The sequence below is a fragment of the Paroedura picta genome, chromosome 3, assembly GCF_049243985.1.
Source record: "Paroedura picta isolate Pp20150507F chromosome 3, Ppicta_v3.0, whole genome shotgun sequence".
Classification (NCBI taxonomy): domain Eukaryota; kingdom Metazoa; phylum Chordata; class Lepidosauria; order Squamata; family Gekkonidae; genus Paroedura; species Paroedura picta.
In genome coordinates, this window is record NC_135371.1 from 176,766,879 (window position 1) to 176,780,745 (window position 13,867).

General features: G+C 59.1%; 1 protein-coding gene across 7 annotated transcripts in view; it reads left to right on the plus strand.

Annotated features, from left to right (window-relative positions):
- NFIX (nuclear factor I X) overlaps positions 1-13,867 on the plus strand; it is a 171,551-nt gene that overhangs the window by 132,952 nt on the left and 24,732 nt on the right. For all 7 annotated transcript variants that reach the window (XM_077329917.1, XM_077329919.1, XM_077329920.1 and 4 more), the window contains exons 3-6: positions 4,053-4,115; positions 4,902-4,976; positions 5,760-5,880; positions 6,333-6,469. In XM_077329917.1, the coding sequence (XP_077186032.1) occupies positions 4,053-4,115; positions 4,902-4,976; positions 5,760-5,880; positions 6,333-6,469 (396 nt within the window). The remainder of the gene's footprint in view (positions 1-4,052; positions 4,116-4,901; positions 4,977-5,759; positions 5,881-6,332; positions 6,470-13,867) is intronic.

The following is a 13,867-nucleotide window of genomic DNA, read 5'->3' on the forward strand; positions in this document are numbered from 1 at the left end:
TCAGCCTGGAGAAAAGGAGGTTGAGAGGGGACATGATAGCCCTCTTTAAGTATTTGAAAGGTTGTTACTTGGAGGAGGGCAGGATGCTGTTTCTGCTGGCTGCAGAGGAGAGGACACGCAGTAATGGGTTTAAACTTCAAGTACAACGATATAGGCTAGATATCAGGAAAAAGTTTTTCACAGTCAGAGTAGTCCAGCAGTGGAATAGGCTGCCTAAGGAGGTGGTGAGCGCCCCCTCACTGGCAGTCTTCAAGCAAAGGTTGGATACACACTTTTCTTGGATGCTTTAGGATGCTTAGGGCTAATCCTGCGTTGAGCAGGGGGTTGGACTAGATGGCCTGTATGGCCCCTTCCAACTCTATGATTCTATGATTCTATGATAAGAAGAAGAAGAAGAAGAAGAGTTGGTTCTTATATGCCGCTTTTCCCTACCCGAAGGAGGCTCAAAGTGGCTTACAGTCGCCTTCCCTTTCCTCTCCCCATAAAAGGGACAATAGAATTAGTAAAACCAATACATGCATGTAGAAGTCAAAGGACGACAATAAAATTTATAGAACCCTTATACTAAAATTACAGAAATAGACAATTCTCAAATTTGAAGTTTAACTACACGCATCCCAGTGTTTGTCCAAAGCTCTCTGAAAGCCATTGTTGCTTGTAGGGACAGCTCTTACGTAGAGTAGAACCGTGGGGCTGGATAGTTCTGGGCAAAGCAAGTGTTCCTCGGGGTCCCGGAGGAAGGACCGGGAGAAGTCCAGAGGCCGACCAGGAATGTTCCGTAGGGCTGAGCGTTGGGGGGAGGAGGAGGGGCAGTGCTGAGGCTCTCTCTTCCTTGTTCACCCGTTAAACCCAGACCTCAAACCCCGAGACCGCCAGCCCTCAGCAGAGGGAAACTGGGGTATGCTGGGAGGTTTCAAGATGCCCAGGCGGCACCAGGACACCCACTGACCCTTTTCCCAGCTGCTAATTGGTCACTAGAGATGGGGCAGACTCGGCTGGGTGAGTGTTTCTTCGCCAGCTCAATGCGAACACCCGTGTGCATGCAAGAAAACATTTTAATCTCAGGGTTCACCCTGTTAAGCAGACCGTGGGCCTGAAATGCCTGCAGCGTCCCCCTCCCACGACTTCTTGTGTCTGCCTCGTCCTACTGCGGTGGCCATTTTGTGGCTGTGCTTGCCACCCTGCGTCAGCTGCCCAAATGTTCCCTCTGCTCCAGAAGGCCGGGGGTGCCCGGCCGAGGGGCCTATGGAAAGGCAGCCTGCAGAGCTGAATGGAGGGACCCTCACCGCCCAGAAAAGAAGGGGGTGAAAGACTCCCCACCCCACGTTTTATCTCCTGGGAAAGGAGTCCCAGTTCCCTGCATCCACCTGGTTCTTGAGCCCCCAGCTCTTTTTCACGGGAGACCCTCCTCCGTTCAACTCAGCTGATCCGGGCAGAATCTGGGGTGGAGACGGTCCTGGTGGAGCTTATGGGGTGGGGGTGGGGGTGGCAAGGAGGGGAGGGGCAGCCCCACTGACTCTCCTGGAATCGCTCCGCTGCCTCCAAGGACTCCAACCTTCTTGATGCTACCTCAAGCGGTGGCCAACGGTCCTGCTTCTCGGGCTGGCTCTGGCGGATGGGCAGTGAGGTCAGGCGGGCTGAGAGGGAGAAGTCTTAGGGAGAAGTCGTAGGGCCGCCTCCTCCCCCCTGCACCCCTTGCCTTCTCCATGCGCGTGGGAGTCTACTCACAATCATGTTGGTGATCTGTTTTGGGAGAGAGGGTGGCCAGATTTATTTATTCATTTATTTTATTTTATTTTATGGAATTGATATACCAATTGGGTTCCCAATTGGGCTCACGGTGGTGTACACAGTAAAAGAATAAGAACACAATAAAGCCCCCATAAAGCCCTTAATACATTATTAAACAATAAGACGGCAGGCAGAAGGAAACCCACCAGCAACTCACCCCCTCGGCCAGCCAGGGCTGACTTTCTTACTGTCCTACTGATGATCAGATCAATAGATACGATAGACACGGAGGGGGGGGTCCCCGATTCTGCCCTGGCCCCTGGCAGGAGATGGGGGGGAGTAGGGTTGATGTCCAGGTGGTGTCTGGGGAGGTCAGGGGCCTCAGTGCCGGGTAACGAAGCCACCTAGCCCAACTGGACATTGTAGGCTGGAGATGGGCGGTGGTTCCAGGGGATCCCCAGGCCCTGCCTGGAGACTGCTGGCGTCCCTGGGTTGGAGCAGCCTTTCTGTGCAGTTCAGTTCCACCACTCCTCATGGCCACGGACAGTTCTTTCGTGGCAACAGAAGGCCCCAGAAGAAGCTGCCGCTGCTCTCTCCGGAGCGTGGCTCGACCGTGGCGGGGAGAGCCTTGCCCGGTCCCCCCCGCCAGTCCTCGGCTCGGCTACCACGAGGCTCCTTCCCCCAGAAAGGAAAACAAAATCATGATTTATTCATTCCGAAGCAACTCCCAGGGCTTCTCTCCCTCGCCGTGTTTAAGAATTTATCTCCAATCTGTCCCTGGGCTACGGAAAGCCGCACTCCTCCGTCCGTCCGATTGTCAGTTGCCTGCTGCCGGCTGCGTTGGGGGAGTGCTCCTCGCCGCCAGCACTAAAATGGCTGCCAAGACTTAAAATGGCTGCCAGCAGTCGCAAGGCCGAAAGGGAACCGGGTGCCGGAGCCAACTCTGCAAGAGAAGGGAGAAACGGGGGGGGGGGGAGCTCGGGAATGGTTCCTTCGCGCTTCCCCAGCTGTTGCAGGGTGCCCAGCCCGTTCCCGGGTCCGTTTTGCTGTGCCTTGGCGCTGAGAGAGGTAAACTGGCCGGGGTGTTGACATAGGTAACTGGAGTCCCACAGCTGGCCTCCCTCTGCCAAGTCTGGAGAGGAAAGGGACGGGACGCTTAACTCTTTCGCGTTCTGAAGCCCCGGGAGGACCAGCGGACCCAACCCACCTTGGAGCCAGGGGAACTCAGGGCAGCAAAACCCTTTCCTCTTGGCTTCTGCTCTTTCCCTCTGAGGCCGTCTGAGGCACGCCAGAGACTGCAGAATCTGGAGGGAGCTGCGCAAAGCTGAACTTCCATGTGGGGAAGTGTGAACTTCCATGTGAACTCCAGGTTTGTTGCCCTGGCGGGAGATGGCTGGGTAGCCGGGGAACGGCCCACCTGCTTGTTTCTTCTTCAGTTCCAATGTTCCTTATCCTCCCTCTCTCGGCCAAAGAATCTGACTTGAGGCAGGCAACGGCCGGTCGGTGAAAAGCAAAACAGACAGACAATGACTGTAAAACACTGCAACTGAAACAAGAGTTTGTATTGCTAAAATTACGTTGTTATATCGGCAGAAAAGTTCTAATTTTCTTCGCCATCAGTTGTTTCTTGTTAAGCTTTGGCTCACAGTGTCTTCCGGCCTCTCAGACCAGATGTCTTTGTCCCCAAACTGGGCCTTTGGTGTGGAGCGAAGGAAGGGGAAGAGCGGCGGGCCTTGGGCGGTCTGTGCTTCCCCACCCGAGGTGCCTTGCAGAACAGAGGACTACCTGGCTGGCTGGCAGCAGTGGGCCAGCCCTTCCCCGGGTGCTCTTCTCAGGTCCTGGGTGAAGGGCCCGGGAGCTGGGGCCGTTCTGCAGCCCCCTCCCCCCCGGCCTCTTGTTGTGAGTGAAGCGCAGTGAGGTTTGTTTCTGCGTCCTCACAGAATGTGCCCCCGGCCTTTCAGCTCGAGTTGGTTAACATGTGATAAAATAATTTAAAACGATTCATATCACAATTAAAACACAGTTATAAAAACCATAAAAACAGCCATTAAAACACACAGCATTAAAACAACTAAAAACACAGTTAAAATGCAAAAGTGCAAAACATAAACACAGCCAATAGGACGGAGGGACCACTGGAGGAATGCCCCAAAAGCAAAGAAATCTTCACTCACTGGTCAAAGGTGGGGAGGGAAGGGGGCCCAGGAGTCTCCGCAGGGCGAGCGCGTGAGTGCGTTGTCTGTCGTTGCTGCGGTTGTCGTTCTCTGCGCATGGTCAGCTCCAGCCGCCCCTTGATGCCTCGTTTTGCTTCTGTGTTTCAGAATCGGGACAATCAGACAACTCAAACCAGCAAGGAGATGCGGACATCAAACCACTGCCCAACGGTGAGCACAGAGGAAAGGGACGGAGGAAAGAGGGTTTTATGGCTGGGCTTGGAAGTTCTCGCACCATTTCTGGGAAAGAGCGGCAGCCGTTTGGCAAAAGCCTTCCGAAGGGGCCTGGGGTGGAAGAAGGGGCACAGGGGAGCAGGGCTGCCGTGTCCGGAGGGGGCTGGGAGCAGGTCAAGTTATGGAGAAGGCCAATCCTCCATTTCCTGAAGGGTTTTGAAATACGACCTTCCAGATGAGAGCAGCTAGGTCTATCTTCATAGGGTATTGGAAGTCAGGTAATATTGTACCCGTGGACAATGAAATGTAAAGAAATCTCTTCGGTTTGACAGACTGACATTCTTAAAAATAAGGCAGGAAAGATCTCAGTTGAATGTCATTTGGCAACCCCCACCCCTCCATCCCCACCCCCGCCTGCAAAGAGTTTCTCAGCTGATATAATTAAGCGGAGTAAAAAGATTTCAGTGGGAAGTTACCTCAAATCTTTCTGTTGCTTTACTATCTAATCTTTATAAAATTAAATAAAGTAAAAAAAAAAGACCCCCTAACTGTTCAGCTAGCTGGGTGGGGGGAGCCACCTCTGGGCCCCTGTGGACAAAAGCGTTTGACTGGAGGTTGGCTTCATATGAGAGCCGGAAGGGAAAGTGGGATATAAATATTTTAATGAGCCAAAGAGGTCCATAAATGTGCTCTGCTTGGTGGTGGTGGTGGTGGGGGGGGGGAGCGAAGGATTCAGAGCCCCACCCTTAGTTACCCGGCCTGCCTCCCTTCCTGTCTTTTCAGGGCATCTGACTTTCCAGGACTGTTTCGTGACTTCGGGGGTCTGGAACGTCACAGAGCTGGTGAGGGTGTCACAGAGTAAGTGAAGGTGTCCAAAATGTTCTTGTCAGGTGGCCAAGACACATGCAGACTGTCTCAGTGGTATAGCCCTAGCTGGTATAGCCATCCCTTTTCCAGCTCGTTAGGTGTGGGAAGTGACATCCGTGATGGGGAGTGAGCTGCAGGCTGGGTGCGCCTTCCAAAATGGACGGGTGCCGGAAATGGAGCGAATGAGAGCCAGTTTGGGGAAATTATCAGAAGGGCTGCCCTCCGCGATCACTTTCCCCTCATGAGTCCAGAGCATCTCTCTCCCCTCGGGCCCACCGTGTCTAGCTTCCTCTCACTCTGCTCCCCGTGCTGAAGCCCAGGGTCCCTGCGAGCCAGGTGGGGCTGTGGCCTGCAGGTGGGCATCGTGCCCAGCCAAGGAGCCCCTCATGGGCGCCCCGAGACCCCTGTTCCCCTTGTCCGCCCAGGATCCCGACACTCCTGTTTCCGGACTGGAGGGAAGGGGGGGGCACCAATGGGCCCAGGAATACGCAGGTGGGGAGGAGCAGGAAGGGGTGGGAGGGGCTTCTGGTAGTCGGGGGAGGGTGGGGCTTCCCACATGGAACCGGGAGGCAGGACAGGGCAAGCCAAGTGTCATTCAGGAACATTGTCAGGACGCTCCGGGTCCCTCCGATGATGCCCTCCCGCACACGTACACACACACACCTGTGCACACACACCAGCTCACGCCGCTTGCACTGAGGCCTCTGGGTCTGGCCGCTTGATGATGCTCCTCGGCCGGTCCCCCTCTGAGCGGTTGTCTCTCCCCCACGGCAGCTCCTGTGGCCACCGCATCCGGCCCCAACTTCTCTCTGGCTGACCTGGAGAGCCCCAGTTACTACAACATCAATCAAGTGGCCCTCGGCCGGCGGTCCATCACCTCTCCGCCTTCGAGCAGGTAGGTCTCCCCTGCCTCTCCGGTGCCCCTCTCCCCCCAAGTTCCTGCCTCCGGAGGGGGTCAGCCCTGGAAAGCCTCATCCCTCTGCCCCACTTGCCTGGGGAGGCAGGAGGAGAACTCTGTGCTGCTCCAGGATGCCCAACCGGGATTCCCAAATTCACTCAGCCCCCCTCCCCCCCCCCGCTCCCCCAGCCCCTGCCGGGAGCAGAAGGAGCAAGTTCCAGCCCCTCCTTGGTGCAGACTCTTCTGGGGGGATCGTCTCAGGGGGTCTCCTCAGAACAGCTAGATGTGGGGGACTATGACTGTGGGAAGCAGATCCCCTGCAGCTTTTGCCCGTCCGCCCGGGCTAAAAGGGAGCCTCTCTGGGCCGGGGCCTGGAGGCAGGGGGGCTGGCTCTGCTCCTGCTGGCCGCCACTTACGGGTGGCCCCTCTGCACTGTCTCTCCGCCGCAGCTCCACCAAGCGTCCCAAGTCGATAGACGACAGCGAGATGGAGAGTCCCGTCGACGACGTCTTCTACCCCGGGACGGGGCGGTCTCCTGCCGCCGGCAGCAGCCAGTCCAGCGGGTGGCCCAATGATGTGGATGCAGGTAGGACCCCCATCCCCCACCCCCCACCCCCCACCCCCGACTCCTCGGGCAGCCTGCACAGAGGCCAGGATTCAAGGAGCAGAGCCAGGCTGGGCTAGGCCTCCACAGGGCGGTCCGGAGGGTGGTCTCCGTTTCTCCCCCACCTCTCAGGTCCCACCCCTCCGGTCGGTCAGGCTTCAGTGTCCCCAGGGCACCCCCGGTTCCCGGAGCGTTCCCACTGAGGCGTCCCCCTTGGCCACTTATCGGGGGGGGGGCTGGGTGAGGAGAAGCTCTGCTGAGGCTGCCAGGGCCTTCGGGTGGCAGAAGTGCCCTGCCGGGGGCATAGGCGGAGGAGGCTGCCCAGGGAGAGGTGCCTGGGGCCGGCATGGCAGGGCGGGGCCGCGCACACGATGCGCCCCGTTGGGCAAGTGGCACACGAGGGAGTTCAGCTTCCAGGGCCGTCGTGAGGTGCTTGCGTGGGCCCCACCCATGAATTCCTCTCTCTGGACAGAGGGTTGGGGGCTGGGAGAGCTTTGGGCCCACCTGCTGAGGGGCATTTTGGAGAGCCAAGCAGAGCAGGAGTGGGAAGCCGAGGCCGCCCTGAGCCGAGAGAGGCCGCCCGCCATGCTGCGCTGGGTCCAGGCGACGTCTCAGGCAGGCCCTTCTTCCCTTTCCTTGGCTGGCCTTTCGCCCCCGGCCGTGCTTCACTCACTTTTGGGCTGCACTTCTAAATGCTACGGAGAGAGTGAAGCCCCTGGCGAGAGGGGCCATTGCTTGAACACCAGTCGGCCCCCCCGCTCTCCCCTCCACAACCCCCTTCCCCAACCTCCAATGGACGATTGGCACCTGGCTTCTGCCTTTGCCCTGAGAAGGGGGGGGGGGCATTGCTGAAGACCCCCTCCCCATTTCTCCCAGGAGGAGTGAAGAAGCAAATGGGGCTTCCTGGGTCAGGGTAGCTTTGATCCCCGGCAGGACTTGGAAATACCTGGAGGTTTGGAGTTTGAGTCCCGGAGGGTGCCGTTGTGGGGGGGGGAGGGGGAGGGCCTGGGTAGGGTGTACGGCCAGGCGACCTTCAAAAGCAGCCAAAGTGGTATAAAAAGCCAGCGTGGTTGTTGTGGTTAAAGACAGGCGGGACCTAATTAGGAGGAGTGGGTTTGGGTCTCCTCTTCTGCCTGGGCCAGGCACAGTTCTCTCAGAGCTCTCTCAGCCCCACCTGCCTCCCAGAGAGTCTGTGGTGGGGAGAGGAAGGGAAGGTGATTGGAAGCTGCTTTGGGACTCCTTCGGGTAGGGAAAAGCAGGGTATGAAAACCAACTCTTCTTCTAAATAAAAACAAATGCTAAGGAGGCCGGTGTAATTTGGAGGCCTGCTGTCTTTCTGGGATGATCCCCAGCCTGTACCTGGAGGCTGGCAACGCTGATCTCGAGTGCCTTCTTCTGCTTGTGCTCTCTACAGCTCCCCCGGCCTCGGGGGGGGGGGGGGCTTCCTTGCTGCAGGTTTGCGGAGCGTGCAACTGCCTGACTACATGCGTCAGCTTTGCACCTGGGGGTTGCTGGTGGCGGGCGGGCGGACGGGGGGGGGGGGTTGTCTTTGTCATCTTGTCTGCTGCGCCCGCCTCCCTAAGCCTCCAGGCGGGGGAACAGGTTGTCTTCCAGCGCCTGGCCCCCCTCCCCCTTTGTCTGGTTGAGTTTTGTTCTCAGCCCTCTCAACAAATCGCCAATTAAGTGGCACAGCTGCGGGGCTCGTGAGAACAGCTGGAGAGACCATCCAGCCGTCTGATGGGGACAGGTGTTCACAGCTGGCTGGCAGCCCCCGCCCCCTCCCCAGGCTCAGGTATCAGGTGTTTGGCAGCTGGCAGGAGATAGCAGGCGGGGGCTTTTCTCTCCCAGGCCCCCTCGCCTGCTGCCGAAATGCCAGATTGCATGGAACTGCGCAGGCAGCGGCTCACTCAGCTCCCCCAGAGAGGCAGCCAGAACAGCTCCCAGGGCCCCACCCCCGTCCACCGGCTCTGCAGCCATCTGGGAGGACGGGCGGGCCGGCCGGCCGGAGGACTCTGCACTTCCGAGGGGCAACGTGAGGGTCAGTTCGCCCCCCCCCGGGGGAAGAGACACACGCACTGACCAGAGGCTCCTGGCCTTCCACAGGGCATTCCTCCACAGAACACCCCCCTCACCCCCCAAGCAGGCTTCTTGATGCTCTTCTAACCCAAGACAGGAGACTGGTGGGTGTGGGAGGGAACGCGCGGTCAGCCAAGGGCTGCAGTGTCCCTCTCTCCTAGCAGCCAGACGGTCCACGGGTCAGGCTAGGATTGGGAGGCCCCGGTGCATGCCCCCACTCTCCCACATGGCTCTCCCGGTGGGCGACGTGGGACCAGCCTCGTGGCCTCCACAAACCCACCTTGCAGGGTTGATGCTGAGAGAATGCAAGGGGGGGGGGCTGGCCGTGGGTCAGCTTCTGCTGGGTATCCAGACATGCCCGGGTTCAGTCCCTGGCATCTCCAGGTAACAAGGACCAGGCAGGAGGGGGTGGGAGACCCGGGAGAGCCGCGGCTGGTCTCTGCACACAATTCTGGCCTCGATGGACGGAGGGTTTAAGGCGGCTTCTCGTGTGTTCAGCCCACGGGAGAGAAAATCAGGGCCGAAATATCTGCCCCAAAGCCAGGAAATCCCCAAGGCGAGAGGAATTAAGCGAGAGGCGGTTATTGTGGCCCAGGGTGGGCTGGGATCCTGCGAAGGCTGAAGGCCCAAGCATAGAGCAGGCAGGATTGAGCTGAATCTATCTTCAACCCTCGTTCCTAACAGAGCAGACCGGCCTCCAGGCCGTCCAGCTCACAGGCTGTGCTGTCCATTCTACAAACAAGGAGCCGCCCTGACGGGAAAGGGAGTTTGGTGCCGCAGGAGACGCGTGCTGATGTGCGGGCGTGGGTGCGAACGGTGGAAACTGGGAAGGAAGCCGTGGGGGAAACTCCTCACAGAGTCGCTCCCCTTGGGGGGCCGAGGCGCCAGCCTCTGGGTCTGGACATTTCAGTCGGCCCCCGGGTCTGGACAGAGTGCCGGGCCGCTGACCGTTGAGAATCGACTTGGGGTGCGTCATTCCCGTGTCTGCCACCTGCTGTGTCTGCCCACTCCGGTCACACTTTCTGTTTCTCCTGTCGCTGGTCCCTCTCCTCCCCAGGGACCTTGCCTTTCTTGCCTGTGTCAGACCCCCCCCTCCCCCCCGGCTACACACACACACACACACACACACAGTATGTTTTTGGGAGGTATTTTGTGGCCAGTGGGAACTTAAAAAGGAAATTATGTATTCAGATGACTAGGGCGGGGGGGAGGGGGGGTGGCGTCATCCACCTTAAAAGGTCCAAGCTACACCTTGACTTAAAAAGAAAAGGGCTTGGGGGTTGGTTCCCTGGAACCAGCCTGGGCTCCCCACAGCCGTACAACATCTGCAAGGAGTGGCTTTTGAAATATCGAGGAGAGCCCAAGTACTGTGTACTGTGGAGCAGCAAAAATGAGGAAGTCGTCCCCCCCCCCAGGAAAATGGCTTGGGGTGGGGGGGAGGCAGGTGCCCCTTCTCCCCCCCCCCTTCTTTTTGAAGAGCCGTTCCTTCCAGCTGCAGGGAAGCTGAGCTGGATCCTCGGAGCTTGTTCAAGCCCCAGATGTGTCCTTTGGCTCAAAGAGTCACGTATAAGCCGTGTGGTGTCCGCCGTCCCCTCTGGGGAGTGTGGTGTGCAGGGTTGCTGGCCCTCCTGCTCCCCGGCCCATGGTCCCCCGTCCCTGACTCTTCTCCTCTCGGCCCCCCTGGCCTTCCTGCTCCTCCCTCCTCCGCCGGCTGCACCTGCCACGCCTTTGAAAGAAAGAGTTTTGAGAAACCGGGGAAATCCCATCCCTCGTGAAAGATGACAGCAAGAAAATGAAACGAGATGCTGCTGGTCAAGGAAACCGGGGAGCCCGTCCTCCTCTTCCGGTCGCTGAACGGTGAAGGGAACAAGGGGGGGGGGTCTGTTGGAGCGTTGGAGGCTCACGGACTGCTCCCCCCCCCCCCCCCCGTCCGCTGTCGTAGGATTGAGGTCTGATCAAATGACAAGCATAGCTGAGCTTGATATCCCGATAAGGCTCGAATAGGCCCTTTGCTGCCGGCTTTCCTTTTGGATGAACCTGAATGGTCTCTTTTTAGGCCAGGGTGATTGCAGTGGGGATAGGAGCTCCCGGCCGGCCCCACTCCGGGCTCTGTCTGTGCCGGCTCAGGGGCCGAGTGCAGCTCACAGGGGGACCTTCTGTCTCCTCTTTTCTGCAGCATTTTGTCCTGTGAACTGAGTTGGTGCAGAAGGGCCCCGGACTCTGGAGGGCCTTCCCGGGAGGAGCCCGGAGATTTCTGCTGGAGGGCAGAGGGGGCCAAACAGGGGCTCTCCAGGCGTCCATGATGTAGTCACCAGGGCCTCGTGGGAATTGTAGTCCACAGACATCTGAAGAGCCACTGATTGGACACCCCTGCGGTAGGGTATGGGTGACCCCGGAATAGGGACGTTTACGGATTTGATAAGGGGGGTCCACAAGGACTCATGTGGGGCGTCTCATTCTCCCCTCCCCGTAGCTCAGTGGTTCTCAGCCTTCCTGTTGCCGTGAGCCTTTAATCCAGTTCCTCCTGTTGTGGTTTCCCCAACCATCAAATCAGGCCAGGGTTCTTTCACAGAAATTAAACCGAACCTGACCCATGGCGTGAAGATTAATTGTTCATGATTGTGCATAAATTGTTTTCTTTTTTTTTGGGGGGGGGGGGTTCTCGGTTCAGTTCTGCCTCTTATCCCACCATGCTGATCTCGCTCTTTTCCGCTGCTCCAGATGAACGAATGCTCTATCTCGATCTACCCCGCAAGGCTGTTGTGTAGAATGGCGGCCCCCTCCTGGCCAAATTGCTTGCTCTGCCGCAACCCCTGTGAAAGGGCCGTTCGATCCCCAAAGGGGTCCCGACCCCCAGGCTGAGAGCCACTGCCATAGCGCCTTGCCCCCTCCTCTCCTTCTCCCAGCCGGCCTTCCCCATCTCCAGCCTCTCCTCCTTTCCCACACCAGACACCTGGACCCGAAAAAACTGTTGGGAGAGTTGTCGGTCGCAGATCGGCTTGGTGCTTTGAACGATGATATTATTGTAAGGGGTTTTACTATGAGTTTTAGTGGGGCTTTTATTCGGATTACATTGGCTGCCACAAGCCGGATATGGGAGTAGCAGGGTGGAAGTGGAATGACAATCAGCCAGTTAATTAATACAGTCGTCTCCCCGGGGATGGCCGGAGCCCAGAGGGGTCGGACCGCGGGCGGAGCGAATGCCGTCAGCCATGATGGGCGGCTAGCGAGGAGCGGCAAGGGCAGGAGAGGAGTCATGGGCTGCATGTGGCCCTCCCGCGGTGGAAAAGAGGAGGGGGCCGTCCCCTCTACAAAACAGGAGGAGGAGAGAGGGGTTTTAGAGGCCGCTTTTCTTTCCTTGAGGAGTTTCAAAGGGGCTCCCAAGCACCTTCCCTTCCTCTCCCTACAACAGGCACCCTGTGAGGCCCGCCCTGTGGGTGGGGAGGTGTCTTGAGAGGCAGGGCTCAGGTCACCCCACAGGAGTGGGGAAATCAACCTGGTTCTCCAGATGAGAGCCCCCCTGACCTCCCCCCCATGCTGGCCCTCCTTGGAAGCCTTGTGTCAGGACTGGTTGAGTGGCATTGGAGATCCACCTAGTTCAGTCCCCCCCCCCATTTATCATTATGTATGCCCCCATCTCCCCCAAGTACGGTGACCCCACCCGCCCCCCTGGGAAAGAGCCAGCTCAGACCTGCGGAGGGAGGGAGGCGGCCGGCTGGCCTGGCCTGGCCTGGCCTGGGAGGGGGGCCCTTTGGGCATGAGCCCTCCTCCTCCTCCGCTGGCCTGGCCATCTTGCCACTCGTGCTCTGCCTCCGCCGGGGCTCTGGGGTACCCTGCATTGGGGCTGAACCCCCGCCGGCCAAGGAGACAGCATGAGTGGACTCAGGGCGGGCAAGGAGTCCTCCCGGGGGCGGCACACCCTGGCTCTGCCTCTCCAAGCAGCTGGTCGATGCTGATGGGAAACGAGGCCATTGAAGACTGGAGGCAAACAGGGTTCGAAAGCGGGACTCCACAACCTCCGTGTAACCCTGAAGGGGGAAGGGGGGGCGGCACTTGGGGGGGAGCTCCTCCCTGACGGCCAGGGGTCACCCCCCCCCACCCACCCACACACACACCAGGAATCCCTTCCCCTTCTGCCCAGGCTCTGCACAAGCCCAGCTCCTCTCCCACCATGCTTTTTTCGCCCTGCCTGGAAAACGTGGAGTGTCTGTGTGTGTGTGTGTGTGTGTGTGTGTGTGTGTGTGTGTCAATTGCCTTCGGCTCTTTCGTCAGCAACATGCCTGAAACGAAGTTCAGCTATTTGGGCCTGTGTTGGTCATGGAAGAATCCTTCTGTTGCTGGGCCTTCTTGGGCGTTTGTCCCTTTGTGCTTCTGTCACTGGGGAACCATCCAGGTGGGGGCTCTGGAGCCTTACCTCAAGCCCCCTGGCCATGCCTGGGACTCACACACCCACACACACACAGACACACACCACTCTTGTTCTTCCTGGGAGGGGCAGGCATCTGCCACCCACCGCTGGAGGAGACCTTCGGCCTTCCCGAATCCAGGGGTCCCGGGGCCCCTTCAGCACTCAGGGGAGGAGTCCGGTCCTGAGGGGGTCCTGGGCCCTCGCTCTTTCCTCACAGGCACCGGCCTCCTCCCCTGCAAAGCTCTCTTTTCCATAGCAGCCCACCCCCTTTGGAGAGCCAGGGGTCCTGCCTCACCTGTGAGCCATGCTGGTGTGCATTGGAGCAGCCAGACCTCCAGCCAGGGAGACTGTTTCGGCCGGGGTGGTGGTGGTGGTGGGGGGGGAGCAGATAAGCCTCCCTTCATCTGATACGTTCCTCAGCCTGAAAGGGGGGTGGGAGAGAGAGAGACACTCCCGTAATCCCACCTGAGAAGTACCTGAGCCTCCCACGGGGCCTCCCAGTCAGAACAGAACAGAACGGGGTGGCTGGGTGGGGGTGGGCTGAGCCCCGACCGTGCTGTCCTTGGGTGGGTTGTAGCCTTTCCCCTGCGGGACCCCTGGTGTTGCCCCGTGGCCCTCCGGCACGTGGGGTGAGCACGTGGAGTGTCCCAGGGCCAGTCCCTCTTGTCCCCCTTCTTGCTCTCCCCCAGGAACGTGCAGGGGGTGGAGGGAGCGGAAGGCAGCTCCGAGGGCGGCCCTTCCCTGGGGGGAGAGAAGCTCCCTGGGTCTTGGGGGGAGAAGGGCATGGGAGGTGGGCTGGACCCCAGCCGGGGAGCAGCACTGCTGAAGGGGCTGACCCCTCTGCCCATGCAGGGAAGCCATGGGGCCTCCTGGGCAGAGGACGCGGCTGGAGACAG